This window comes from Stegostoma tigrinum, chromosome 17, assembly GCF_030684315.1.
Source record: "Stegostoma tigrinum isolate sSteTig4 chromosome 17, sSteTig4.hap1, whole genome shotgun sequence".
Classification (NCBI taxonomy): Eukaryota; Metazoa; Chordata; class Chondrichthyes; order Orectolobiformes; family Stegostomatidae; genus Stegostoma; species Stegostoma tigrinum.
In genome coordinates, this window is record NC_081370.1 from 36,948,147 (window position 1) to 36,974,316 (window position 26,170).

General features: G+C 40.6%; 1 protein-coding gene across 4 annotated transcripts in view; it reads left to right on the plus strand.

The window, feature by feature from the left end:
* usp47 (ubiquitin specific peptidase 47) overlaps nt 1-26,170 on the plus strand; it is a 196,946-nt gene that overhangs the window by 138,308 nt on the left and 32,468 nt on the right. For all 4 annotated transcript variants that reach the window (XM_059652083.1, XM_048545666.1, XM_048545668.1 and 1 more), the window contains 8 exons: nt 494-625; nt 4,012-4,088; nt 7,690-7,745; nt 13,824-13,936; nt 20,775-20,879; nt 21,350-21,557; nt 22,272-22,387; nt 24,643-24,762. In XM_059652083.1, coding sequence (XP_059508066.1) covers nt 494-625; nt 4,012-4,088; nt 7,690-7,745; nt 13,824-13,936; nt 20,775-20,879; nt 21,350-21,557; nt 22,272-22,387; nt 24,643-24,762 — 927 coding nt within the window. The remainder of the gene's footprint in view (nt 1-493; nt 626-4,011; nt 4,089-7,689; nt 7,746-13,823; nt 13,937-20,774; nt 20,880-21,349; nt 21,558-22,271; nt 22,388-24,642; nt 24,763-26,170) is intronic.

Consider the following 26,170-nt stretch of genomic DNA (forward strand, 5'->3'; position numbering starts at 1 on the left):
TCCATTTATGCTGTGGGTCCGCACGTACCCATTGGCATGCCGAAGTATTGACTTCTAGCTTTGGAAGTCGCTGCTACGCAGTGACCTCAGAGTTCCGTGCAGAAGAAAAGAAATGTAGTGGGAATGTAAGTCATCTGTTGTACTACCTAAGTCTTTGTAACCCCCTCCAACCAATAGTCTTACCATTGCTTTATACTCTTCCTCATCCCTGATTTTAATTGCACCATATTTGGGCGTGCCTTCACGTGCTTAGGCTTTGGAATTACCATTTCCTTATTTAAATTGCTTGTTAAATTTTATCTTTTTGACCAAGTTGTTGATCACTTTTTGGGCAACCGTGTCCTGCTCATTTGAGAGATTTTTTTATAGGCATTGTTCATGTGAAGCATATTAGGCTATTTTGTGTGTTAAATATGTGATCTAAATTAAAAAATGTTTACTTATTTTCTTCTCCTTTGCTCAGTTTGTTTGTTAATGATTTGTACTTCCTCAGGGTGCCTGGATTTATGAGCTCTTCTCGGTTATGGTTCACTCGGGGAGTGCTGCTGGTGGACATTACTATGCCTGTATTAAATCATTCAGTGATGGACAGTGGTACAGTTTTAATGACCAGCATGTTAGCAGGGTATGTAAATATTTAAGTGTCTCGTTACATGTTTAATTTCAAGTTGTTTTTATAACTGGAACATTCCTCCTAAACGTGATTGTGAATTTTTTAATCATATATTTACATTGTAGTAGCTGAACCCTTCCCCGAATGCAAAATCCTGGAACTTCCTCCCTAATAGCATTGTGGATTGACTTTAACTAACTGGACTTAAGTAGTTCAAAAAGCAGCTCGCCATCACCTTCTCAAAGGAAACCACAAATGGAAGATAAATGTTGGCCCAAGCAACAGTGCCTGCATCCCATGAATTAATGAGAAAAAGTTATAAATTTTGTTCAGTGGATAAATTTTTTTTGAGGTTAGTCAGCTGTCTGTCTCTCGAACCTGAGCCTCCAGCTTTAGATAGAGCCTTAAATTATAGATTAGCTGTATTCAAGTGCAGTTTTGTTTTGTGCACCCTCCTAATGTGTTTATGTCCTTCCTAAATACATCAGTTATGGCCAAACCAAAGTTTTCAAATGAGAATTAAGTGTTTGAAAAGGAGAATTTGCAGAACCAAGTCAAATGTAAACGAGCAGGATTAAAGATAACTATTACAGTCAAAGTAGTGTCTAAATGACCTTATTCTATATTGTTTGATTCAATGATAAAGAGAGAGGGAAATGTGAATATACTGGAAGCTAGGGCAGTTTGATGTACGTTTCCCATTTTCTTCCCTTCATTCTTATCTGCCTATCTGCTAGTTCTCCTTGGAAAAGCTCCATTATTTGTTCAAGTTATGGTTGCCAGTGGTTAGGCTAACATGTATTGCTTATACCTAACTGCCCTTGAGTAAGTGATGGGCAGCTGCCTTTGTGAACCACTGCAGTACATGGGTAGAATTGATACACCAAAAGTGCTATGGGAAGGGAGTTGATTTGTAACACAGTGATGGTATGTCACCATAGGAACAGACTGACTAACCAGATTCTACTTGTACAGTTTGTTTTTTTTCAATGCACTGAGCTTGACAATCAACAGTTCCTATTTCAAGCCCATGCCAGCCAAAGTCCAATCAATCATTATCTTTTTGTAATGCTGAAAAAAGCTTCAATTCTGAAAAAGGGTCACTGGACTCAAAACGTTAACTCCATCTTTTCTTCATAATGCTACCAGACCTGCTGACTTCCTTGAGCAGTTTCTGTTCTTGTTTCAGATTTCCAGCATCCTCAGTTCTTGGTTTTATTCTCTGCATAAATCACTGTTCCCTTCCCAAGTTTGTTTTCTTGCATCTGAGTCATGATGCATGCAGGATGACAGGATTTGACATTTGTCTCTTTTTAGCAATATTGGTAGTTATGACTCCAACCCAATGGCTAGTTTTGCGCCCCCCGCGCCCCCCCCCCCCCCCCCCCCCCCCCCCCCCAATTACCATTGACTCCTGTTTTACTGGGCTATTTGATGCCATATTAGGTCAAGTTCTGCCTCAATGCCTTTCTACACTTTCCTCTGGAGTTCATCTTTTTGGTCTGTGTTTCACTAAGGTGGTAATGAGCTTAACAGCTGAGTAGAATTGACAAAATGCAAACTGAGGATCAAAGAGCAGGTTATACAGGAGCAACAATTGCTTGATATTCTGTTGTTAACATCTTTTATGATTAGGAGTAGACTGAAACGGCAGTAATTCACTGGATTGGATATGTCTTGCTGCTTTTTGGACAGGACATTCTTAGACAATTTTCCACAATGCTGAGTAATTGCAGATTATTAGCTGTATTGGTGCCTTTACCATCCTGAGTGCTTCTTTCAACTGGTGCTCAACACAGGACTACTTATTCATTAGCTGAGGGTGAGTTGGGTAAGTAGGTAGCTATCAGCCAGAGGTCTCCTTGCTCCTGTTTGAACTCAGCCATGAGACTTACTGAATCAGAAATGAATGCTGAAGTTTCCCAGGGCTGCTGTCTTCCAATTCTGTACCATAGTGCTGCCATCTCTGTTGAATCTGTCCTTACTGTGAGACAAGACAATCCCCAGGATTGTGATGGTGTCTGGGAAGTTTTTGTGAGGCTCTGATTCCACAACTTTGACTATTTTGGGCTGTTGCTTGATGGGCCTTTGGAAAGGGTTTCTCCATTTTAATACAAGCCCCCAGGTGTTGGTAAACGGGGGCCTTGAAGGGTTGACAGATCTGGGTTTGCTATTGTTGTTTCCAGCATGTAGGTCATTGCCAGGTGGCCGATCTGAGGTCTCATTTTGTTAGACTTCAAAACAGTTAAGTACGACTGAGTATCTTGCAGGGCCATTTCAGGGCATATTTAAGAGTCAACAACATAGCTATTAGCTTGGAGTTACACATATTTGACTGGATTGATTTATCATCATGAGTACCTAAGTACAGTGAAAATCTTTGTTTATGGGCAGTGCAAGCAGATTATAGTAAGCAAGAAAATACACATCATAGCGCGAGAAAGAAAACTCATCAGGCTTACAGATTACATTGCACAGGGCACATATTAAGGATGGTAGATTATCTTCCCTAAAAACATTAGTGAACCAGATGGGTTTTTACAGCAATCGATAATGGTTTTATGGTCACCATTGATTAGCTTCAGTTCCAGGTTTAATTGAATCTTTAATTTGAATTTCCATCTACTACATTGGGATTTAAACCACAGAGCATTAGTGTGGCCTGTGGGATTGCTAGTCCACTGACAATATTACTATGTCATTCCCTCCGCTATATTCATGATAAGAGAGTAAACAGCTTTCACATGATGGCAGAATCGGGGACTGGTATGAGTGCAGTGATGATAGTCAAACCCATAACAGTATTGCTTGAAACCCGTAGCTAATAGAAATTTAACAGAAACGGCATATTGATGATCAGACATCCATTTCAGCAGGGCAGAAATTATCAAACGTGTTGGGGTGGTGAGTAAAGAAAGAAACAATGAAAAGAAAAGACAGCAGCCAGAAACCAAATAAAAGAATAAAAGCAACTTCAGTTAGTAGCGAGTTAAAAATTCTCAAGTGCGAATATGGGTATATAAAAAGCAGATGTATATCAATCAGACAATTAAATCACTTTAAATGCTTATTTATTCTCAGGTCTTTTTGTGTTTTTTGTTCACAGAAAATACTCAAAGGAATGAATAATTGAGGAACAATATTGTTGCCCAGGATTTAAGAGTGCTTATTCAGCAGGTTGTGTAGTTGTAGCTTGTATTTCCATTATAACCGGTCCATGTTAGACCTGGTCTGCCTTGAAAATACTTCTGCAAATAAAACACTTTCTGAATTGAATTATTTGCTGTGTGACTATTAAGTATGACTTGTTCAATTACTTTTATGATTTAAAATTTTGGTACCATCTTAAAAGCTTTTCTTATGAAATGAAAGTGAGAATAAAGCTGTTTCTTTTTCAGATTACTCAAGATGATATTAGGAAGACGTATGGTGGCTCTACAGTAACCAGAGGATATTATTCCAGTGCTTTTGCCAGGTAATCACATGGCACATTCTAAATGTAAATCACTGGGATCTTTGACACTGTCGTCGGTTTCTACTGATATATATTAATTCATTTGAGTTTCAGCAAAAAAAAATCATTTCTGTAACCCTAGGAGCTGGAGGAGGCTATTGAGCCTCTGTCTTAACTCCACCTTAGATCTGTAACCTTTAATGCCCTCACATAACAAAGCAATGTCTATAATTTGAAATTTTTAATCAAATCTAAGTGTAACCATTGTTTTGGGAAAAGAGTTCCATACTTTCAGTCTCCTTTTGTGAAGAAGTACTTGACACACATGAACAGCCTGGTTCTGATTCTGAGGTTTTTTTTTAATTCCTTCTTTTTCTGAGGAAATAGTTTCTCACTATCTATGCTATGAAATCATTCACCCATCTTAAACCATACATTCAAATGCAATCTAGCCCATATATTTGACCCTACAGTTTAACCTTCTAGTGCTGTAGCTGACTTAGGGATAGCGAGTTTTGAGAAGATTTGTAGCTTAGGTTGAGGTTCTGGATGTGAGTTTGCTCGCTGAGCTGGAAGGTTAGTTTTCAGATGTTTCGTCACCATTCTAGGTAACATCATCAGTGAGCCCCCGACGAAGCGCTGGTGTTATGTCCCGCTTTCTATTTATCTGTTTAGGTTTCCTTGGGTTGGTGATGTCATTTCCTGCGTTGGTGATGTCATTTCCTGTTCTTTTTCTCAGAGGGTGGTAGATTGATTTGGAGCTAATGTGTTTGTTGATGGAGTTCCTAGGATGGATGTGTTGTCCCAATCAAAGTGGTGTCCTTCCTCAAAATACCTTGCAAGAACTGTGACAAACACTACATTGGACAAACGGGCAGAAAGCTAGCCACCAGGATACATGAACATCAACTAGCCACAAAACGATATGGCCCACTATCACTCATATCCTTACGTACAGATGAGGAAGGACACCACTTTGTTTGGGACAACACATCCATCCTAGGACAAGCCAAACAGAGACCCGCATGAGAATTCCTAGAAGCATGGCATTCCAACCGGAACTCCATCAACAAACACTTTGATTTGGAGCCAATCTACCATCCCCTAAGAAAAAGAACAGTACATGACATCACCAACCCAAGGAAACCTAAACAGATAAATAGAAAGCAGGACATAACACCAGCGCTTCGTCGGAGGCTCACTGATGATACCTAGAATGGTGACGAAACGTCTGAAAACTAACCTTCCAGTTCAGTGACTTAGGGATCTTCTCTCTCTTCCATTCGCTCATTTCTGAGGCCACTCTGTGCCACACCTGAAGATGGACAGTGTTGCTTGCACATGGCATCTAACTTGAGCCTCTGTAATGTGCAAAATTCCCTTGAACTGAAGGCTAGTATTACAGTAGCTTTTATTTTTAAATCTTTCCACCATTTAATGATTTTCGTATTGTACTTAAATCCATAAGCCTCCGTTCTTCCCCAGTTTCCAGCATCTTTCCGTTTCTTTAAGACATTTTGCAACTGTTTTTAGTGCAAAGTGAATTGCCCAACACTTCATCTGTAAATCGATCATCTCAAGTTTCTTTCAATACACGTGTATATTAAATAGGACTAGATATTTTTGCTTCTGCTAGTCGAGTTGCAGGTTTGGGTCACGGTCTCCTTTTTAGTCGGGCTATGATATTGCTTATCTCACAGCACAGTCTGTTTTCACATGGGCACTATGCAATTTAAACCAAAGAAGTTAGTTAAATCAAATGCTTCCACAACAAAATATACACTTTTTTTAGCCTATCTAAAGTACACAGCAGCAGAATTCAGGCTGAATGTAGTGTTGCGCTGTTGAGAGGGCAGTGCTGCACTGTCTGAGCACTATACCATTGGACAAGCTATCTTTCGGATCTGGCACTGAACTAACTTCTGTTAGTTAAAATGAGGTGTCTAAATTTCTCTTTAGATATTTAAGGTGCCTGACCAAATTGTAACTCGAGTCTTAGTTTTAGGAGGACCTGCATTGTGAAATGGTCACAAGCGTGACTATGTCTGAAAGTGTAGTGCTGAAGTGTGAAATGATATATATTGGGGAGAAGATTAAGAAGGGGCAACTTTAAATGGTGGTGTAACTGAGAAACCTGGAATTTATGTATTTAAATGTATTCTTTAAAAAGAGTCTTTAAAAGCAGCTTAGATCCTTGGATTTATAGATAATTTCTATAATTAATTTTTGTTTTTGCATTTAAAATATCATAAATTGATGCAGTTAATATTGAGTGGAGGAACTATTTTATTGACCTCACTTTTTAACTTTGTGCAAGACAAAGTAAATAATGCAAGTGAATGCTGTTTTTTTAAAAGAAAAATATAAGTAAAAAGTGTTTGATAGTTTGGTAATAGACTCAGTATTAACACCTGTTCTGTGTGGCAGCAACAACAATGAACTGGTGTATTTTTCTCTGCATGATGTAGGCTTGTGTTAACTTTGCAACATGTGGGGTGAAATGGAAGGAGCAGAAGTTCTCCTTGTGCACCTGCTCCTGCACGTGGCTAAAGTGGTCATTTAATAGGTCCATGCAGCAGGCCATGGAGTGGGTCATTGTGCCTGACTATCTACCCATATTTTGTGGTTACATCTGCATTTGGATGTTCTTTGCGAAGGAGCATATGGTGTCCACTGGAGCAGTAGAGGTTTTTAGAGAACGGTGCATGCAGCAGGAGCTGGAATGTGTCATTACCCTGGATAACTTTTTTTTCTTTTATAAGTTTCTCTTAGCCATTTTGATTTGCTTTTGTTACAGTGCCTCATTAGGGGCTGTCACCCCTGATTAAAGTTTCATTTGAAAAAGTATCACAAAATATTGTTTGGCTTAAAGGAGCTATACACTTAGTCCTATAATTGTGTCCTTTCCTGATATCCTTTCAAATATTTCCTTTTCAAATACTTACCTCTTTTTCTTTATAGAGTAATTATGAATTCTACTTCCACTGTTATTTCAAATCAGGGTTCTGTGCTTAAGAGAAAAATTCATTTGTTCTTTCTTTCAATTGACTGCCTTGCATCTTCTAATAAAATCTAATGGATGAAATTGTTCCTCCTGACATATTTGATCAAAGCCCTTCATAATTTTGGACCCTGTTAGATCTGAGATCTGAACTGTTAATTACAGCTAATATAAATAGAGCAGAGTTCCTTATATATGGTAATCCATTAAAAAGACGTGTTACAGTGCCAGTCATTCAGCTCCAGTAGCTTTATTTCTGTGAACGTATTGTTTTAATTTATCTGTTCTGATGAGTCACTGGACTCTGTGTTAGCATTTGCTTGCTTCCAACAGATGCTGCCAGAATTGCTAACTTTCTCCAGTAATTTGTTCTTATTTCAGTTCTCCAGCATCTGCATTTCTTTTTGTTTTTGTTTTAATTTTATCCTTTCTCTGTGCTGTAATTGGAAGTTCATTTTGCCATGACAGTGTATATGTCTCAATGGCTTGACATCATAAATGGCTTGTGTATGTGTTAATTTTGGTATGGAAGTCTGAAATACTAAAATGGCAAATACGTAGATATGAGTAAAACCGAGATTTTGAATTCATGTAGTTAACTGACTTTTTTCCCCTTGCCAGCTCCACCAACGCATATATGTTAATTTACAGACAAAAAGAATCTACAAGAAATGCAAGTGAGTACTTTTGGGTATGTTTGTAAGTTTTTTTTTATTACAGCATCAGTGTTGTTTTGCTTTGCAAGAGGAAGACAAACATTCCTTAATAATTTAAAATTTGGCAAAGATTCGTAGCTCTGGTTGTGGATGAGGTGGTTGACTTGCTCACCGTGCTGGCTTTTTTTTGTTCAGACGTTTTGTCACCATGCTAGGTAACATCATCTGTGGAGCCTCTAATGAAACATTGTTATTCTACTCGAAATTTATACTGTCCCGTCCATTATGGTGAGTATTGTCTGTTTTTGATCTGCATGGGTTTGTATATGGGGTCCAATTCTATGTGGTTGTTGATTGAAGTATGACTGGAGAGCCATGCCCCTAGAAATTCCCTTGTGTGTCTGTGTTTGGCTTGGGCCACTATGATTGCTTTGTCCCAGTTAAATTGATGGCCTTCATTGTCTGAACCGATATGAAGGAGAGTTCGTCATGCCGTTTTGCTGCTGGTTGATGTTCATGTCTCCTGATGGCTAGTTTCCTTCCTGTCTGTCCAATGTAATGTTTATGGCAGTCATTGCATGGTATTTTGTAAACCGCATTGGTTCTGCATGTTGTGGGAATGGGGTCTTTACTCCTTCTGAGTATTTGTCATAGAGTGGTTTCGAGCTTGTGGGTCACCATGATTCCTAGTGGTCTTGGGAATCTTTTTGTCAGCTTCAATATCTTCTTGATGCATGGCAGTGTGGCCAGTATGTTAGGTCACACTCCCTTCATCAAAAATGTACTGGAACTGACAGCAAGACTCCCAAGACCACTAGAAATCATGGTGGCCCACAAGCCCACGGCCACTCTTATGACAAATACTCAGAAGGAGTAAAGGCCCCATTCCCGCAACATGCAGAACCAATGTAGTTTACAAAATGCTATGCAGTGACTGCCCACAAACATTATATCGGACAGACAGGAAGGAAATTGGCCCTCAGAATACATGAGCGTCAACCAGCAGCAAAATGGCACAACAAAATCTCATTAATATCAGTACACTCGGACAATGAAGGCCATCAATTTAACTGGGACAAAGTAACCATAGTAGCTTAAGCGAAACATAGACACGCACAGGAATTCCTGGAGGCACAGTTCTCCAACCGTACTTCAACAACCACATAGAATTGGACCCCATATACAAATACAAACAGATCAGAACAGGAAAAGACAGTTCTCACCATAATGGACCAGAATGTATAAAATCCAAGTGGTGTAGAATAACATCATTTCATCGGAGGCTCCATTATTGATGTTACCTAGCATGGTAATGAAACGTCAACAAAAACAAGCCACCTCGGTGAGCAAGTCAACAACTTCATTCCTTAATAATTTGACATGATCGTACATTAACTTGTGCAAAAGTTGTGCTACCTGCCTGCGGACAACCAGCAACATTTGGGCATTCTTAATCAGGCAAGATCCTGTGGTACTTCCATCATTCCATTCAGTAGACAACCTTTATGAATAGGCACTTATGTTGTGTGATGTCATAACTCCCTGGCATTGATAAATGCCTGAAATATTCATAAATTGGTCTCTTTCAGATGAAATGTTATAGTGGGTGATTTAAATTTCTCCCATTATTGAGTGAGACTCCCTTAGTGCCAGGAGTTTGGATAGGTAGAATTTATTAGGTGCATCCACGAAGTTTTCTTGAAATAATGTATTGGTAGTTCATCTAGGAAAAAGGCTGCAGTAGACCTTGAATTGGGGAATGAGTTTAACCATATTATCAAAGTTCAGTGGGGCACCATTTTGTGAACGATCATCATAATTCCGTAAATTTTAAGATAGTTATCCTTAAGGATAAATCTGGTCATCAGGTGAAAGTGATAAATTGGGGGAAAACTAATTACAACACTTTTAGATAGGAACTCTTAAAAATTAGATTTGGGGAATCCACATCAGGCATTTGCGAATCTTTTAAAGGCCGGTTGATCAGATATGAGGAACGAACATGTTCCTGTGAGGATGATGGCGAGATTTGGGAACCCTGGATGACAAGATTATAAGGTTTAGGCAACTGAAACTAGAAAATGTCCTTGAGGAATATAATAGGAGCAGAAAAGAACATAAAACAGGGAACCAGGAACCATGAAATAATTCTTGGCAAGTAGAATTAGAGAATGCCAAGGCATTTTATATGTACATTAGGAACAAGAAGGTAGCTAGGGAAAGAGTAGTCCAACCAAGGAGAAAGGAAGGAATTTATACATGGAGCCAGATGAGATCCTTAATGAGTACTTTGCATCAGTATTTACCAAAGAGAAAAACGTGGATAATGGTAAAATTAGAGAGAGAGCTATGTTGAAATTCTAAGGCATGTCACTGTTTAACGAGGAGGGGATGTTGAATGTCTTGAAAAGCATTGTGACAGACAGAACTCCATCTCCTGAAGGGATCTATCCCAGGATACTGACCAAGTCAAGGGAGGAGATTGCTGGGGTGTTGCCAGAGATCTTTGCATTTTCTTTAGCCATAGGAGAAGGTCCCAGGAGACCAGAGAATGGGTAATACTGTTCCCTTGTTTAAGATGGGCAACAACAGGGATAATTGTGGGAAACGATAGGCTGGTGAGTTTGGAATCTTTTTGAGAAGATTCTTGGAGAAGAATGAAATTTCTTGCATTTGGGGAAGAATGGACCTATTAAGCAAAGCATGGCTTTATTAAAAACCACCTATCTCTCACATTGATTTGAGTTTTCTGGGGAAGTGACAAAGATGGTTGATGAGGGTAAGGCAGCGGATATTATCTAAATGGACTTTATTGAAGCATTTCACACTGGCAGGCTGGTCCAGATAGTTGTAACTTAGGATCCATGGTGAGTTGATAAGTTTGATTGAAATTGGCTTGGTCACAGAAGACAGAGGGTAGTTGTGGAGGGGTAGTTTTCTGACTGGACGTCTGGGACCAGTGGTGTTTCCGCAAGGATCAATGCTGGGATCCCTGTTGGTTGTAATATCTATAAATGACTTGGATGAAAATGTAAGTGGTCTGAATTACAAGTCTGCAGATGAAGTAGAAATTGATGTAATTATGGTTAGTGAGGAAGGCTGTCAAAGGATAGAGATCAGTTGGAAAGTTGGGCCAAAGAACTGGCAGATTGAGTTTAATCCAGGCAACTGCGAGATGATGCATTTTGGAAGGTTAAATGCAAGAGCAAAATATATAGGAGCGTTGATACATGGAGAAATCTTGGGGTACAGGTCTATAGCTCCCTAAAAGTGGCAGCAGTAGTGGACAAGGATGTGAAAAAGGTATCTCTTGCCTTCATTGGTGGGGGCAATGAGTATAAAAGTTAACAAGTCATGTTGCAGTAATATAAAGCTTAAGCCAGGCTATATTTGAGATATTGCATGTTGTTCTGGTCACCACGCTACCGGAAGGATGTGGAGGCTTTGGAGATGGTGCAGAATAGTTTTACCAGGATGTTGCCTAGTTTGGAGATTTAACAATGAGAAGTTGGACAAACTTAGATTGTTTTTGCCAGAAGATCAGAGACTGAAGGGTGACATGGTAAAAGAATATAAATTTTTGAGAGGCTTGGCTAGGGTGGATATTTGGAATCTTGTTCCCAGGGTGGAAATGTCAAATACTAGAGGACATATGTTTAAGGTGAGAGGGGAAGAGTTTAAAGGAGATGTGTGAGGAAAGTTTTATTTTACACAGAGGGTGGTAGGTGCCTATAACATGCTGCCAGGGGAGGTGGTTGAAACAGGTATGATCACAATGTTTAAGAGGCATTTAGGCAGACACATGAGCAGGCAGAGAATAGAGAGATATGGCCCATGTACAGGCAGATGGGATTAGTTTAGAATGGCATCATCGCCAGCACTGACATGGTTGGCTGAAAGGCCTGCTCCTATGCTATACTGTTATATTTTCATGGCCCAATCTGCCTTTGTTAGGTGGACATCAAAGATTTAATGTCACCGTTTGGTGAAGAGCAGGGGAGTTCTATAGATAGCCTGACCAACATTTATTCCTCAATTAACATCACTAATCAAATGATCTATTCATGATCTGTACTGTTTTTTGGAGCTTGCTGTTTATAAATTGGCAGTCATATTATTTTACAATACTGTAATTACTTCATTTAAAGTATTTTAGGCTGCTGCAGTCTGGAAAGGCACTGTATAAATGAAAGTCTTTTTAACTTGCCACATGTGTAAATGTTGATCAGTGCAAACCATTGACATAAATAGTAGCCAAACCTGGAGCTTGAAATCCTTGTTGAGGTTTTGAAATTTATAATATGAAAGTTGATTTTCACTTCTGCCTTTTTTTAAAATTTGAACTACAAAGCTCATGCAGATTGGAATCGAGATGAAAGATGCAAGAATGAACTCCAAAGATGCTCTGTTGTATAATTCATGCTGAGCCATAGTTAGGAAGGATACTATGAATTGATTTTGGGTATCTCCGTGACTTGATTCAGTTATAAATTATCACTGAGATTTAAACTTTGGAAAGGACAGAATCAGAAAAGATCCCCCCACCCCCCACCAACTCCCAACATGCTATTGACACTCTGGAGAGTCCATTCAGTGTATTCACCACCTCTGCATAAAGAAGTTACATCTCGGCTTTATGCTTTTCTTCTTGTTTTGCATCTATCTCCTGTTTATAGAATGAGCAGAGTTCAGTTTATCCATTCTTTTGAGGACCTACACTGTGTGACTAGTCTGTACTTTATACAGTCTCATCATATGAAGCTATCGAGTTTTGAGAAGATTTGTAGCTCAGGTTGAGGTTCTGGATGTGAGTTTGCTCGCTGAGCTGGAAGGTTAGTTTTCAGACGTTTCGTCACCATTCTAGGTAACATCATCAGTGAGCCTCCGGTGAAGCGCTGGTGTTATGTCCCGCTTTCTGTTTATCTGTTTAGGTTTCCTTGGGTTGGTGATGTCATTTCCTGTTCTTTTTCTCAGAGGGTGGTAGATGGGCTCCAAATCAATGTGTTTGTTGATGGAGTTCTGGTTGGAATGCCATGCTTCTAGGAATTCTCGTGCGGGTCTCTGTTTGGCTTGTCCTAGGATGGATGTGTTGTCCCAATCAAATTGGTGTCCTTCCTCATCTGTACGTAAGGATATGAGTGATAGTGGGTCATGTCACTTTGTGGCTAGTTGATGTTCATGTATCCTGGTGGCCAGCTTTCTGCCTGTTTGTCATCGTTCTTGCAAGGTATTTTGTAGATGACGTTCGTTTTGCTTGTTGTCAGTGTAGGGTCTTTCTCAAACTTAGTATTCTCTCTTAACTCTATTTAAGCTGGATACAAATTTACTTTGCTATGCCAGCACCACCTCTAAGGTGGTGCCTCCCAAGCACTGAACTGAAATTTTGAAGTTGTGACCTTTTGAGACCACAGTTGGAGTGGCGGACTCTGACCAAATGTTACAACTCTACTCCCACGCTAGCAGTAGTCTGAGGGGTGTTAACAGTATCCAGGTCTTGAAATGGGGTCATAGAGGGAAAACGTTTGAAAGTTGGGGTTAGAATTATAGATGATAATTCGTATATAATGTCAATAACTTGCATTGGTATAGCCCATTTAACAACGGAAAATATTCTACAGTGCTTCACATGAACAAAATCAAGCAATTTGAGACTGATCCAGACAATGATCAAGTCAACCAAATGACTCAAATCGTTCTTTTAAAAAAAGCTTCGTGTTCACAAATTGGCTGCGGTCTTTCCTACTTTGCAGCATTGACTACGCATCAGAAATATTTTGTTGACTGTAAGGCACTTTGGGGTTTCCCAAGATTATGAAAAGCATTATACAAATGCAGGTTTTTCTATTTTTTTGTGTATATGTTTGCCAGGTCCATTATCATCTCTTGGGATTTGTGCTTTATCCCTCTAGTTACGTACCTTTAGGCCCCAATATCTTCCCATTCTTCCACACTGCATTTTTTTTTGTGAGCAATCATTAACTTGATTTAAATTCTTAAATTTTTCGTGCATTAGTGATCCAGAATGTAAACCATGAATTAAAATATTTATCTTTCTGTTTTCCTTTGGAAGTATAGCGGCTAATTTTTGTTCATTGATAGAGTTCTTGGAGGTCCATGAATTTCCTGAGCACATCAAGCATCTAGTCCAGAAGGAGAAAGAAACAGAAGAACAAGAAAAAAGGCAGCGGGAAATTGAACGTAACACTTGCAAGGTATGATACATAGTTGGGATCAAATATAACCCCTCCTTTGGTTCATATGACACAACTATCATGTTTTGTGGTATCTTGTGCTAAATTACTGTATTGCTTCCTAGTTACACGATGTTGTGTTTTAGGTATAATTGTTGATTTGAGGTGTGATTTGAGTTGTCATGACTTCAAAGTTAAGTACAGCAACAACTACATAAATTTAGAAACTGCCTTTAATGTGGAAACGCATCCCAGTGCACTGGAGTGGAGCTTTATCAAACTAAAAACTTTGCCTCATAGTGTGATAGTAGAGCAGGTTGCTAAAAACTTGGTCAAACAGAGGGGGCTTTAAACAGTATTTAAAGGTTTAGGTTGGGTCTTGCGAAACGAATGCATGATGACCAATGATGAAACAATTAAAATTGGGAATATGCAAATAAACCAGAATTAGAACAGTGCAGCAGAGGTTTGTAGAGATGGGTGAGATTACAGATGCCTGCTCACCGATGTCCACACAAGCCTGAAAAACATGTGTCTCTATGACTGTTGTCTGCTTTAGCATCTGATTCTCAATTAAGTCAACCTTCTTTCATCAGATTAGATCTAAACTCAGCAGTGTTGTAACATGCAGTCATGAATGGTGATGGACAACTAAGCCGAGGAGGTGGCTGCAAAAGCACATTCTCAACGATGGGTCAGCTGAACACCTCAGTATTAAAGAAAAAATGCAAATATTTACAGACCTCTTCAGTCAGAAGTCCAGAGTGATGGTCTATCTGTGCCATCTCCACAAGTCCCCAGACAAATGCTCTGTCTTGTCTCTTACAGTTACACAGGATCAGGAATGACTTTCTTAGGCTCTGAAGTGACTAAAATAGTCCAGTGTTGGGACTGCACACTCAGCCACAGCTTGGCAGGTGATGTTTGGTGGGTGGGATGCTCACATTTTGCTTTCCCTCTTTGTCAGAAATGCTGAAAATAGTTGGCACCTTACGATTCTTCTTCTGTTTTGGTGGCCTTGAGCAAGAGGTTTCCCTGAATTGGTAAGAATTCTGATTTTTTTTATTCAGGGAGGCCAACTCTGCATTCCTACCAATTCAGGGGAAAACTCTTGCTCAAGACCACCAAAACAGAAGAAGAATCAGAAGGTGCCAGCTGAGCTGTTACAGCCAAGATATTATTGGAGATCATAAGCTTTGCTGTCTATTGCCCTTAGGTATTTCTTCATATAGGGCAATAGACAGCAAAACTTATGATCTCCAATAATATCTTGGCTGTAACAGCTCAGCTGGCTGGTTTGTAATGTAGAGTAACATCATGTACAGGGTTAATTTCCCATACCGGCTCAGATTACCATGAAGCACTTGCCTCCTCAGCCTCACCTCTTACTTGAGGCGTACAACCTTCAAGTTTAAACCACCAATCATCTCTTTTTAATGAGAGAGGAACGCAATGGTCCAGTAGGGCAGTGGTGGGTTTTACCTTTCAATCCTGAAGACCTGCTCTCCAGAAATGGCCACATTGTTAGTAAATTGTTCAGGTATAATTGCAACCCTGGCATTTACCAACCAATCTGGAAAATTTCAGGATATACTGTCTACAAAAAGCAAAAAATATCCAATCTAGCCAGTTAAGAGCTCAACAATTTATTCCCAATCATCAGCAAAGTGACTAAAGGTGTCGTTTATAGTGCTATCAAGGACTACTTTTCTTTGTTTGTTCAAAGGATATGGGCATCCACTGGCTAGGCCAGCATTTATTGTCCATCCCTAATTGCCTTGGAGAAGGCAACATTGAGCTGCCACCTTTAATCGTTGCATTCCATTGGGATGTACCTCTACCTAAAACGATGTTAAGAAGTGAGTGCTCAGATTTTGACACAGTGACACTGGCAGAACAGTCATATAGTTCCAAGTCCGATACTTGTGTGACTTGGAAGAAAACTTGCGGGTGATGGTGTTCCCATGAACAGACCACCTGTGTCCTTCTAGATCTTTGACATGGAAGTTGTTGTCAAAGTAACATGTTAGTCCAAGGCACTTTATAATGATGCACATTGATGCCACTGTATGTTGATGGTGGAGGGAGTGAATGTTAAAGGTGGTGTTTGGGGTGCCAGCTAAATGTTTGTTCTGTATGGTGTACAACTCTTACAAAGAAGGACAGCAGTTTAACTGGGACAACGTACCAATACTAGGACAAGCAAAACAAAGACAAGCACAAGAATTCCTAGAAGCCTGGTTTTCAACCACTGGTACCATAAACAAACATGTTGAAATAAACCCCGTTACCATCCCACTACAGAGCAAAACCAGGAACCGAACTACCCTCCGTAACAGACTGAACCATATAAGTTCAGAACGGAGCAGAACAACAACGCTTCGAAGGAGGCTAGACAGCGCTGAGGATGTCACCTAGAAGGGGGACAAAATGTTTGAACATGACCCAACCAACAACCCCAGTGTACAACTACTTGTGTTAATATAGAACATAGAACATTACAGCACAGTACAGGCCCTTCGGCCATCGATGTGCCGACCTGTCATACCGATCTCAAGCCAATCTAACCTACACTATTCCATGTACGTCCATATGCTCATCCAATAACGACTTAAATGTACCTAAAGTTGGCGAATCTACTACCGTTGCAGGCAAAGCGTTCCATTTCCTTACTACTCTGCGTAAAGAAACTACCTCTGACATCTGTCCTATATCTTTTACCCCTCAATTTAAAGCTATGCTTCCTCGTGCTTGCCGTCACTATCCTAAGAAAAAGGCTCTCCCTATCCACCCTATCTAACCCTCTGATTATTTTATATGTTTCAATTAAGTCACCTCTCAACCTTCTTCTAATGAAAACAGCCTCAAGTCCCTCAGCCTTTCCTCGTAAGACCTTCTCTCCATAACAGGCAACATCCTAATAAATCTTCTCTGCGCCCTTTCCAAAGCTTCTACATCCTTCTTATAATGCAGTGACCAGAACTGTACGCAATACTCCAAGTGCGGCCGCACCAGAGTTTTGTACAGCTGCAGCATAACATCTTGGTTCCGGAACTCGATCCCTCTATTAATAAAAGCTAAAACACTGTATGCCTTCTTAACAGCCCTGTCAACCTGGGTGGCAACTTTCAAGGATCTGTGTACATGGACACCGAGATCTCTCTGCTCATCTACGCTACTAAGAATCTTACCATTAGCCCAGTACTTTGCCTTCCGGTTACTCCTACCAAAGTGCATCACCGCACATTTGTCTGCATTAAACTCCATTTGCCACCTCTCAGCCCAGCTCTGCAGCTTATCTATGTCTCTCTGCAACCTATAGCATCCTTCGTCACTATCCACAACTCCACCGACCTTAGTGTCGTCTGCAAATTTACTAACCCGTCCTTCTATGCCCTCATCCAGGTCATTTATAAAAATGAAAAACAGCAGTGGATCCAACACCGACCCTTGTGGTACACCACTAGTAACTGGTCTCCAGGATGAACATTTCTCATCAACTACCACCCTCTGTCTTCTTTCAGCAAGCCAATTTCTGACCAAACTGCTACATCTCCCACAATTCCATTCCTCCGCATTTTTTACAATAGCCTACTGTGGGGAACCTTATCGAACCCCTTGCTGAAATCCATATACACCACATCAACCGGTTTACTCTCATCTACCTGTTTGGTCACCTTCTCAAAGAACTCAATAAGGTTTGTGAGGCACGACCTACCCTTCACAAAACCGTGCTGACTATCCCTAATCAATTTATTCTTTTCAAGATGATTGTAAATCCTATCCCTTACGACCTTTTCCAACACTTTACCAACAACTGAGGTAAGGCTCACTGGTCTGTAATTACCAGGATTGTCTCTACTCCCGTTCTTGAACAGGGGAACCACATTTGCTATCCTCCAGTCGTCTGGCACTATTCCTGTAGACAATGACGAGTTAAAGATCAATATCAAAGGCTCCGCAATCTCCTCCCTGGCTTCCCAGAGGATCCTAGGATAAATCCCATCGGGCCCAGGGGACTTATCTATCTTCACCCTCTTTAGGATTTCTAATACCTCTTCCTTGTGAACCTCAATCCCACCTAGTCTAGTAGCCTGTATCTCAGTATTTTCCTTGACAACATTGTTGTTTTCTAGAGTGAATACTGTTGAAAAGTATTCATTTAGTGCTTCCCCTATCTCCTTTGACTCCACACACAACTTACCACTACTATCCTTGATTGGGCCTAATCTTTCTTTCGTCGTTCTTTTATTCCTCAAATACCTATAGAAAGCGTTAGGGTTTACCCTGATCCTATCTGCCAACAACTTCTCATGTCTCCTCCTGGCTCTTCTGTGCTCTCTCTTTTTAGGACTTTCCTGGCTACCTTGTAGCCCTCAAGCGCCCTAACTGAGCCTTCACAGCTCATCCTAACATAAGCCGCCTTCTTCCTCTTGACCAGAGATTCCATCTCCTTCGTAAACCGCGGCTCCCACGCTCTACAGCTTCCTCTCTGCCTGACAGGTACATACTTATCTAGGACACACAGGAGCTTTTCCTTGAATAAGTTCCACATTTCTAATGTGCCCATCTCCTGCAGTTTCCTTCCCCATCCTATGCTCCCCAAATCTTGCCTAATCTCATCGTAATTGCCTTTCCCCCAGCTATAACTCTTGCCCAGTGGTACACACCTATCCCTTTCCATCACTAAAGTAAACATAACAGAATTGTGATCGCTATCACCAAAGTGCTCACCCACTTCCAAATGTAACACCTGGCCGGGCTCATTACCCAGTACTAAATCTAACGTGGCTTCGCCCTTTGTTGGCCTATCTACATACGTGTCAGGAAGCCCTCCTGCACACACTGGACAAAAACTGACCCATCTATAATACTCGAACTATAGTGTTCCCAGTCAATATTTGGAAAGTTGAAGCCCCCCATGACAACTACCCTGTCTGTCTCACTCCTATCGAGAATCATCTTTGCTGTCCTTTCCTCTACATCTCTGGAACTATTCGGAGGCCTATAGAAAACTCATACTACCTCAGTTGACGAGTCCCCAAACTTCCTTTCTGCATCTGTAATACTGTCCTTGACCAACAATGCCACACCTCCCCCCGCTTTTACCATCTTCCCTGTTCTTACTGAAACATCTAAATCCCGGAACCTGCAACAACCATTCCTGTCCCTGCTCTATCCATGTCTCCGAAATGGCCACAACATCGAAGTCCCAGGTGCTAACCCATGCTGCAAGTTCACCCACCTTATTCTGGACGCTCCTGGCATTGAATTAGACACTTCAAGCCAACTTCTCGCTTGCCGGTGCCATCTTGCGTCCCTGAAACTTTATTTCGGACCACCCTACTCTTAACCTTTCCTATAGTCGAACTACAATTTTGGTTCCCATCCCCCTGCTGACTTAGTTTAAACTCACCCATGTAGCCTTAGCAAGTTTTCCCCCCGCCAGGATATCGGTACCCCTCTGGTTCAGGTGAAGACCATCTTGCTTGTAGAGGTCCCACCTGCCCCAATTATCCATGAATTCAAAACCCTCCCTCCTGCACCATCCCTGTAGCCACGTGTTCAACTCCTCTCTCTGCCTATTCCTCGCCTCACTAGCACGTGGCACGGGCACGTTGTGTTGTTGGTGTTGTACCAATCTAGGACTTGTAGAGTATTCCATCACACTCCTGACTGGTGCCTTGTAGGTAGTGGACAGATAGTGGGAAGATGGGAAGGAAATTAGGCATTCCTAGCCTCTAACTTAGTCTTGTAGCTAAAATATTTGTATGGCTTTATCCAATTCAGTTTTTGAACAGTAGTAATCCCCAGAATGTTGATTGTGGAAGATTCAGTGATAATAATACCATTGAAAGTTTAGGGCTGATTTATAATCTCCCTTAATGGAAATTGAATTGTTGCCTGATGCTTGTGTGGTGGGTGAATATTACCTGTCACTTAGTAATATAAGCCTGAACGTTGTCCGTCAGCAGCAGGACCTTGACGAACTACTACTTTGAACTTATTATGGAGAGAAAGTCATTGATGAAGCATCTGAAGCTGGTTTATCTGAGGATTACCTTGAGGAACTCCTGCAGAGATGTCCTTGAACTGAGATAATTGACCTCTAACAGCCACAGCTATCTTCCTTTGTTTTAGGTAGATCTCCAACCAGCACAGAGCTTTGACCCCGATTCCTACTGACTCCAGTTTTGCTAGGCACCTTGATGCTGTGATCAGTTAGCTGCTCCCTTGATGTCAAGGACACTTACTGTGCCCTCACCTCTGGTGTTCAGCTGATTTGTCTATTTTTGTACCAAGACTGTGGTGAGGAGAGGATTGTGTGGCTCCAAAGTGCATGTCAGTCCACGTATTACACCTTTGTAAGTGCTGCTTCACAGCACTTTGGACAACTTTTTCCATCACTTCCCTGATGATTAAGAATAGACTTAGTGGGTGGTAAGTGGGACTGGGATAATGTGAACTGCAGATGCTGGAGAATCCAAGATAACAAAGTGTCAAGCTGGATGGACACAGCAGGCCAGGCAGCATCTCAGGAGCACAAAGCTGACGTTTTGGGCCTAGACCCTTTATCAGAGAGGGTAAGTGGGACTGTTGGATTTGACATACCTGCTCAATTTTCCACAAGTTTGGGGTCGTTGCCAGTCTTGTAACTGTATAGAATAGTTTGGCTAGGTGCGCAGCTAGTTCTGGAACACAAGTCTTCGCAAATGTTAGAGTCTTGTCAAGGCCCATTGCCTGTTCAGTGATGTTAGCTGTTTCTTGATAATGCTTTAGAATGACCTTAGAATGTTGGCTGTTTTGCACATCGTACAATTTGCAAGTGGAGATCTTCAGAACTGTCTTTCTATCACAGATCAAGCTGTTCTGCATGCATCCTGTGCGGCAAGTAATGATGGAAAACAAACTGGAGGTCCATAAGGACAAAACATTGCAAGAAGCGGTGGAGATAGCATACAAGGTATGTGGATTTGAATGAGTATTTCTAGATGACTAGATAAGATTAGCTGGATAAGACTAAAATCGGGGAAAATATTTCCTGTCTGTAGTTCAATTACTAGAGATTATGGATCCAAAAGATTGGGAAGGGAGATGAGGCCAAATTGTTCTATTTGGGTGTCAGAATCTGGAGTCCTTGACTGGAAATTGACTCCAATAAATAATTTTAAAGGGATTTGGTACGGGCTGTTAAGAATGAAGAAGTTAAAGGCTTGCACATGTAAAGATAAAGGTTGTGGGACTATATCCAACTGCACTCACAAAAAAAGCCAGCACAGACATGACAGGGTAACTGGCCACCTTTTGAGTCTACTTATTAAGACTTGTTATAGTTTGTTGTAATCCTTTTCTAACAGATAACAATAGTAACATTAGCATTAATTATGCATGAATAGTTAGTAACAGCCTCTGTTTCTGTGTCCTCATTGGAAGCTGATGGATTTAGAAGATGCAGTTCCAATTGACTGCTGTCGTTTGGTCAAGTATGACGAATTCCATGATTACTTGGAGCGTTCTTATGAGGGAGAGGAGGATACCCCAGTTGGGCTACTTCTGGGTGGAGTTAAGTCGTCATATATGTTTGATTTGCTTTTGGAAACAAGACAACCTAATCAAACATTTCAGCCTTACAAATCTGGGGGTAAGTTACTTTCATGAGTGGCAGGAAGAAAATGTAATTTTAATTAGAAAAAAATGTTGATAATGTATTTGGAGCCTGCGACTTCGTAGTTAAAATACAATTTTATGGTGCCACCAACAAATCAGTCTGAATACCCTCCGACATAGCAGCACTTCCTCAGTGCTGACCCTCTGGCAATGCAATGTTCCCTCTGTGTTGTCGCTACAGTGGTCCAGCTCTACCTCACTGCTCCCTCTCTGACAGCCAGTGTTCCCTTGGTGCTGCCATCTTGACAGCATGGGGTTCCCCTGGTGTTGCATCTCTGTCAGTGCAGCACTGTCCAATCAGTCCCTCTCTGACAAGGCTGTCCTCTCTGGGCAGTTCTCTAATTGTGCAATAGCCTCCTGACACTACATCCTCTGTCAGCACAGTGACATCTAGGCGTTGCACCCCTGCCTGCTATCCAGGTGCCATTCGTCCAACAGTGTAGAGTTGCCTGGGCACTGCTTCTCTGCCCCAGGAGCAAGGCACTATCCTCTACCCCAAGACTGGCCTTTTTGTTTGGATCACATGCTTGAGCCTGTAGTGCACCCAAAGCCACTTGATAAGTTTTGTCGAATAAGTGAAGCCAGGACCATGACTCAGTACTCAGGCCACAAAACAGTGTGATCGGTGTCAGAAGAAAGATGTTATTATTGTTTTGTCCATCTCACTGATGCGTATTTTTTGTTTTAGAAGTGATGGTGAAAGTACACGTGGCCGACCTAAAATTGGGAACTCTGCTTCCACCCATCAGCATCCGTGCTTACCTTAATCAAACAGTCACAGAGTTCAAGCAGCTCATTTCCCAGGTAGGAACACAAGCAGTGTTGTTTCATGTGCCGACTCCGTCAGAACTGAAAGATGAAAAAGCAAAACTCCTCAAGTGAAGGCAAAGTTATGAGTGTTGTAATTGGAAGTTGCTGGCCATTGATTTGAATGTACTGACCTGTTCAGTAGGGAAACAAGAACCTGGTAAACAGTGTAGGTTGTGGGAAAGCAAATTAAAAGAACGTGACAATAGGGTAGTTTGAAAAAACAGATTCGTCTCAGTGAAAAGGCCAAACAAAAATTACAGGCATAGAAGCTCTGAAAAGGAAGGCAGAATGCCTTCATTGCTGCCTAAAAGTGCAAAAACACAGGTCAGCACAGCAATTTTCTAGCCATTTAATCCATTAATGTATTACTTTGGAATTTTATCCTATATGTGGTGCCTGAACACTAGTGTTTGGATTTCTATTTTCATTTTTAGTGCTGACCAATATGGGAGTTGAAAAGTTGCCTGCCTTTTTCATTTCACCTTTCCCAGAGCTCATTGAGAGTGGACTGTAAACAGAATCGACTCAAATCCAGCGCCAGTGTGGGCATTAACTGTAGTATTGCTGCAAACAAAAGTGCATTTTTCACTTTTTAATTGACTCTTTACATTTTCTTTGAAAAGATTCGTGCTTAAGTTAGTTCTGAGGGTTGAGAAAAATGATTGAAATTGCAAGTACTTTTAAACAGGAGCTAGCATATTTACATTGCTTCCTCTGTATGATTGAATTTATCTAACTAGAGCACAAGTGCCGGGTTTTGGTAAGTTAAAGGAAGATGGATATCTTTCAGTTTTGAAACGTTATAGAAAAGCCTTCAAAACTCGGACTGCCATTGCCTTTCTGAAAAACAAAACATAATGACATACCTTTTCAGCAGTGTCAGATCTACTCGCGCTCTTGCGCGCTGTCGCTCTCTCGCGAACTAGTGAGTAAGCACAGCTGTTACTGCTTGGAATAAACAGGGAGACGGGGCGAGTAGCTGGGCGACGGGGCTGCTAACCGAATACCATTTAGTTTAGATTACTCACTAGTTTATGCCATAAGGTAATCATGTTGAGGATTTAATTCATTGCAAGTATATTCTGTATTGGAGTCAGAGTTGTACAATGTGGAAACAAACCCTTCAGTCCAACTTGTCTACTCCAATCTGATACCCTAAACTGTGTTCTTGGAAAAAAACACACCATTTGTCGGAGCAAAATTCGGAAGGAAAGTCAATGTAAATGGAAGGCAAATTTTTTTACTGAATGAGAAGAGAATACTGATTTGGCTAGCTAGTGGACTGTACTTGATAGTCTAGTTGGTAGACGCCAGGAACAGCAGTCTGTTCTCCCTGTAACAATGTCATGCTAGAACGATCTTTGTCCAGTGAGTGGCGCTCTGAGCATTCACATCACCAAAACTCATTAACAAAATAATTTATCCAGTGTTTTGATAATGATGAGCTTAATTTTGCTTTGATATGTCTCGCGTGATAAATTAAACTTTTATATCTCAGAGAATTTGGAAACTGACTTGTACATAGGTCCAGTTTTATCAGCCTGATCAATTACTTGTGCAATTTCACTGTGACTATACCTAAATAATTTCATAAGCAATGAATGTTTCTCAAATGATTATCTAACCATAAATTTTCCTTCTAATTTGAATCATGTTGACTAAGATTAATAATATAATGCCAATTTGACAATGATCTTGAAATATCTCCTGAAAATGCATGAATCTTGGAACTTTTTGACCCCCATTAAAATAGCAATCAGCTGCTTTAATACCTCCTGCTGTTGGTTCTCTAATGAGTAACTCTTAAGCTTAATAGTGTTGTGGTTGAACATATTCCTTTTGACCACAGAACAATGTACTGGTGTGGATCAGCAGTTTTATTTTTAAGTATGTTAAATATGCATGATTGTTTGTGTGACTGTGGCTGTTCACATCTCATAAAGGTCTGTCAGTAATGTGATCAGTTAAGGTTTACAGTGTAATTTCCAGGATGTCATTGCATTGTGTAGTATATAAGAATAAAATGTAAAGTTTTCAAATAATAAACCATTTTGTCACTTAACACCCCACAGGTGGGGTGAGGCTAAGGAACAGAATTTCTATATTACATTCCTTGACTGATAGCATTCCTGTAATGACACGCCAAAGCATGATAACAAGAACTTATGGGATTTTCCTCAGCTTTAAAAGAATGTGCTGTTGTGAAAAACTGTTGTTTGATAGGGACCATGTCTTCTGTTTGATCCTAGGCCACAGGGCTCTCCTGTGAGACAATGCGTATTGTACTGGAACGTTGTTGTAATGATCTGCGGTTGCTTTCTGTACCTAACAAAACACTGAAGGCAGAAGGATTCTTCAGGAGTAATAAGGTGAGTTTATAAAGTGAGTTTTGCAATAAATGGGTCAATTGCCTGTTGCAGAACCAACTGGAGGGAGCTAGAGTGTTGCAGTTGTTCTGGGTGGTGAATCAAAATTTTAAACAATTTAATTCCGGCAGGAACAGGTACAATAACTTAACTTATCAGAATCTCATAAACCTTACAGCACAGTACAAGGCAATTTACCTCATTTTGTCTGCACCAGCTCTGCGAGTGAGCATTGATTTAGTAGCATTCTCCTGCCTTTTCCTCCTACCTTCTCTCATCATTTCTATTTAAGTAATCATCCGATGCCCTCTGGAATTTCTCAAACAAACCTGCCTTCCGCAAGCTTCCAAGGAGTGCATTCCAGATCCAAACCACTCAAGTGTTTTTCATCACAGTTGCTTCTCTGGCAAATCACTTTTTCATCTTTTTACAAGCAAGGATAGCTCTCCCTATCTCATCTCTTCAACCCTCTCGTGATTAGAAGATTTCTATCACATATTAGCCTTTCTCTCTCCAAAGAGAACAGTTGCAACCTGTCCAATCTATTGTCATAACTAAAGTTTCTCATCATTGGGACCATTTTTGTAAATGTCTTCTGTCATCTTGCCAGTGTATTCACATTCTTCCGGTAGTGTGGCACCCATAACTGTACACAATATTCCATTTGTCTTGTACAAGCATTATCTCGGAGTTAGCACTGAGTTCCATGAATTTTATTGCGTTCCTAAACAAAAAAGTCATGGGACTGGATGTTGACATTGCTTCTGTTTGTGTTTCCCCAACACTTTGTTTTTATCTCAGAATCTGAAGTATTTTGCTTTTATTTCACACCATCTCCTTGCACTTGTATTCTAGGCATTATTAATAGAGACCTGCTGTATGCTTCACGGTCTGCTCTTTCCACCTTAAAAGATCTGTTCTTATATGCACCCAGGTTCCTCTGTTCCTACATCCCTTTAGAATTTTAGTCCTTACTTTATATTTTCTGATATACTTATCAAAATGCATCACCTTACACTTATGTGCAATGAACTTTGTGCCACCTGTCTGCCCATTCTACCAACCTTGTCACTGTTGTTCAGAAGATCTGCACTATTTTCCTTCCAAGTTTTGTATCAATTGAAAACTTTGAAATTGTCTCCTACACAGCAAAATCTAGGTCATTAATATAGATCAGGGAAAAGTACAGATCCCAGTAGCCCTGGGGAACTCCACTACAAACTTTCCTCCAGCCCAAAAATGTTCACTGAACATTATCCCACATCCTAACAGTCAGTGAATTTGTATCCGTATTGCTACTGTCCTTATATTCCATGAGCTAGACATTTTACAAGTCTGTTAGTGGTATGGTTTTGAATTCCTTCTGAACGACTACATCTACCACACTAAGTGTTATACTGTCATTGCCCCT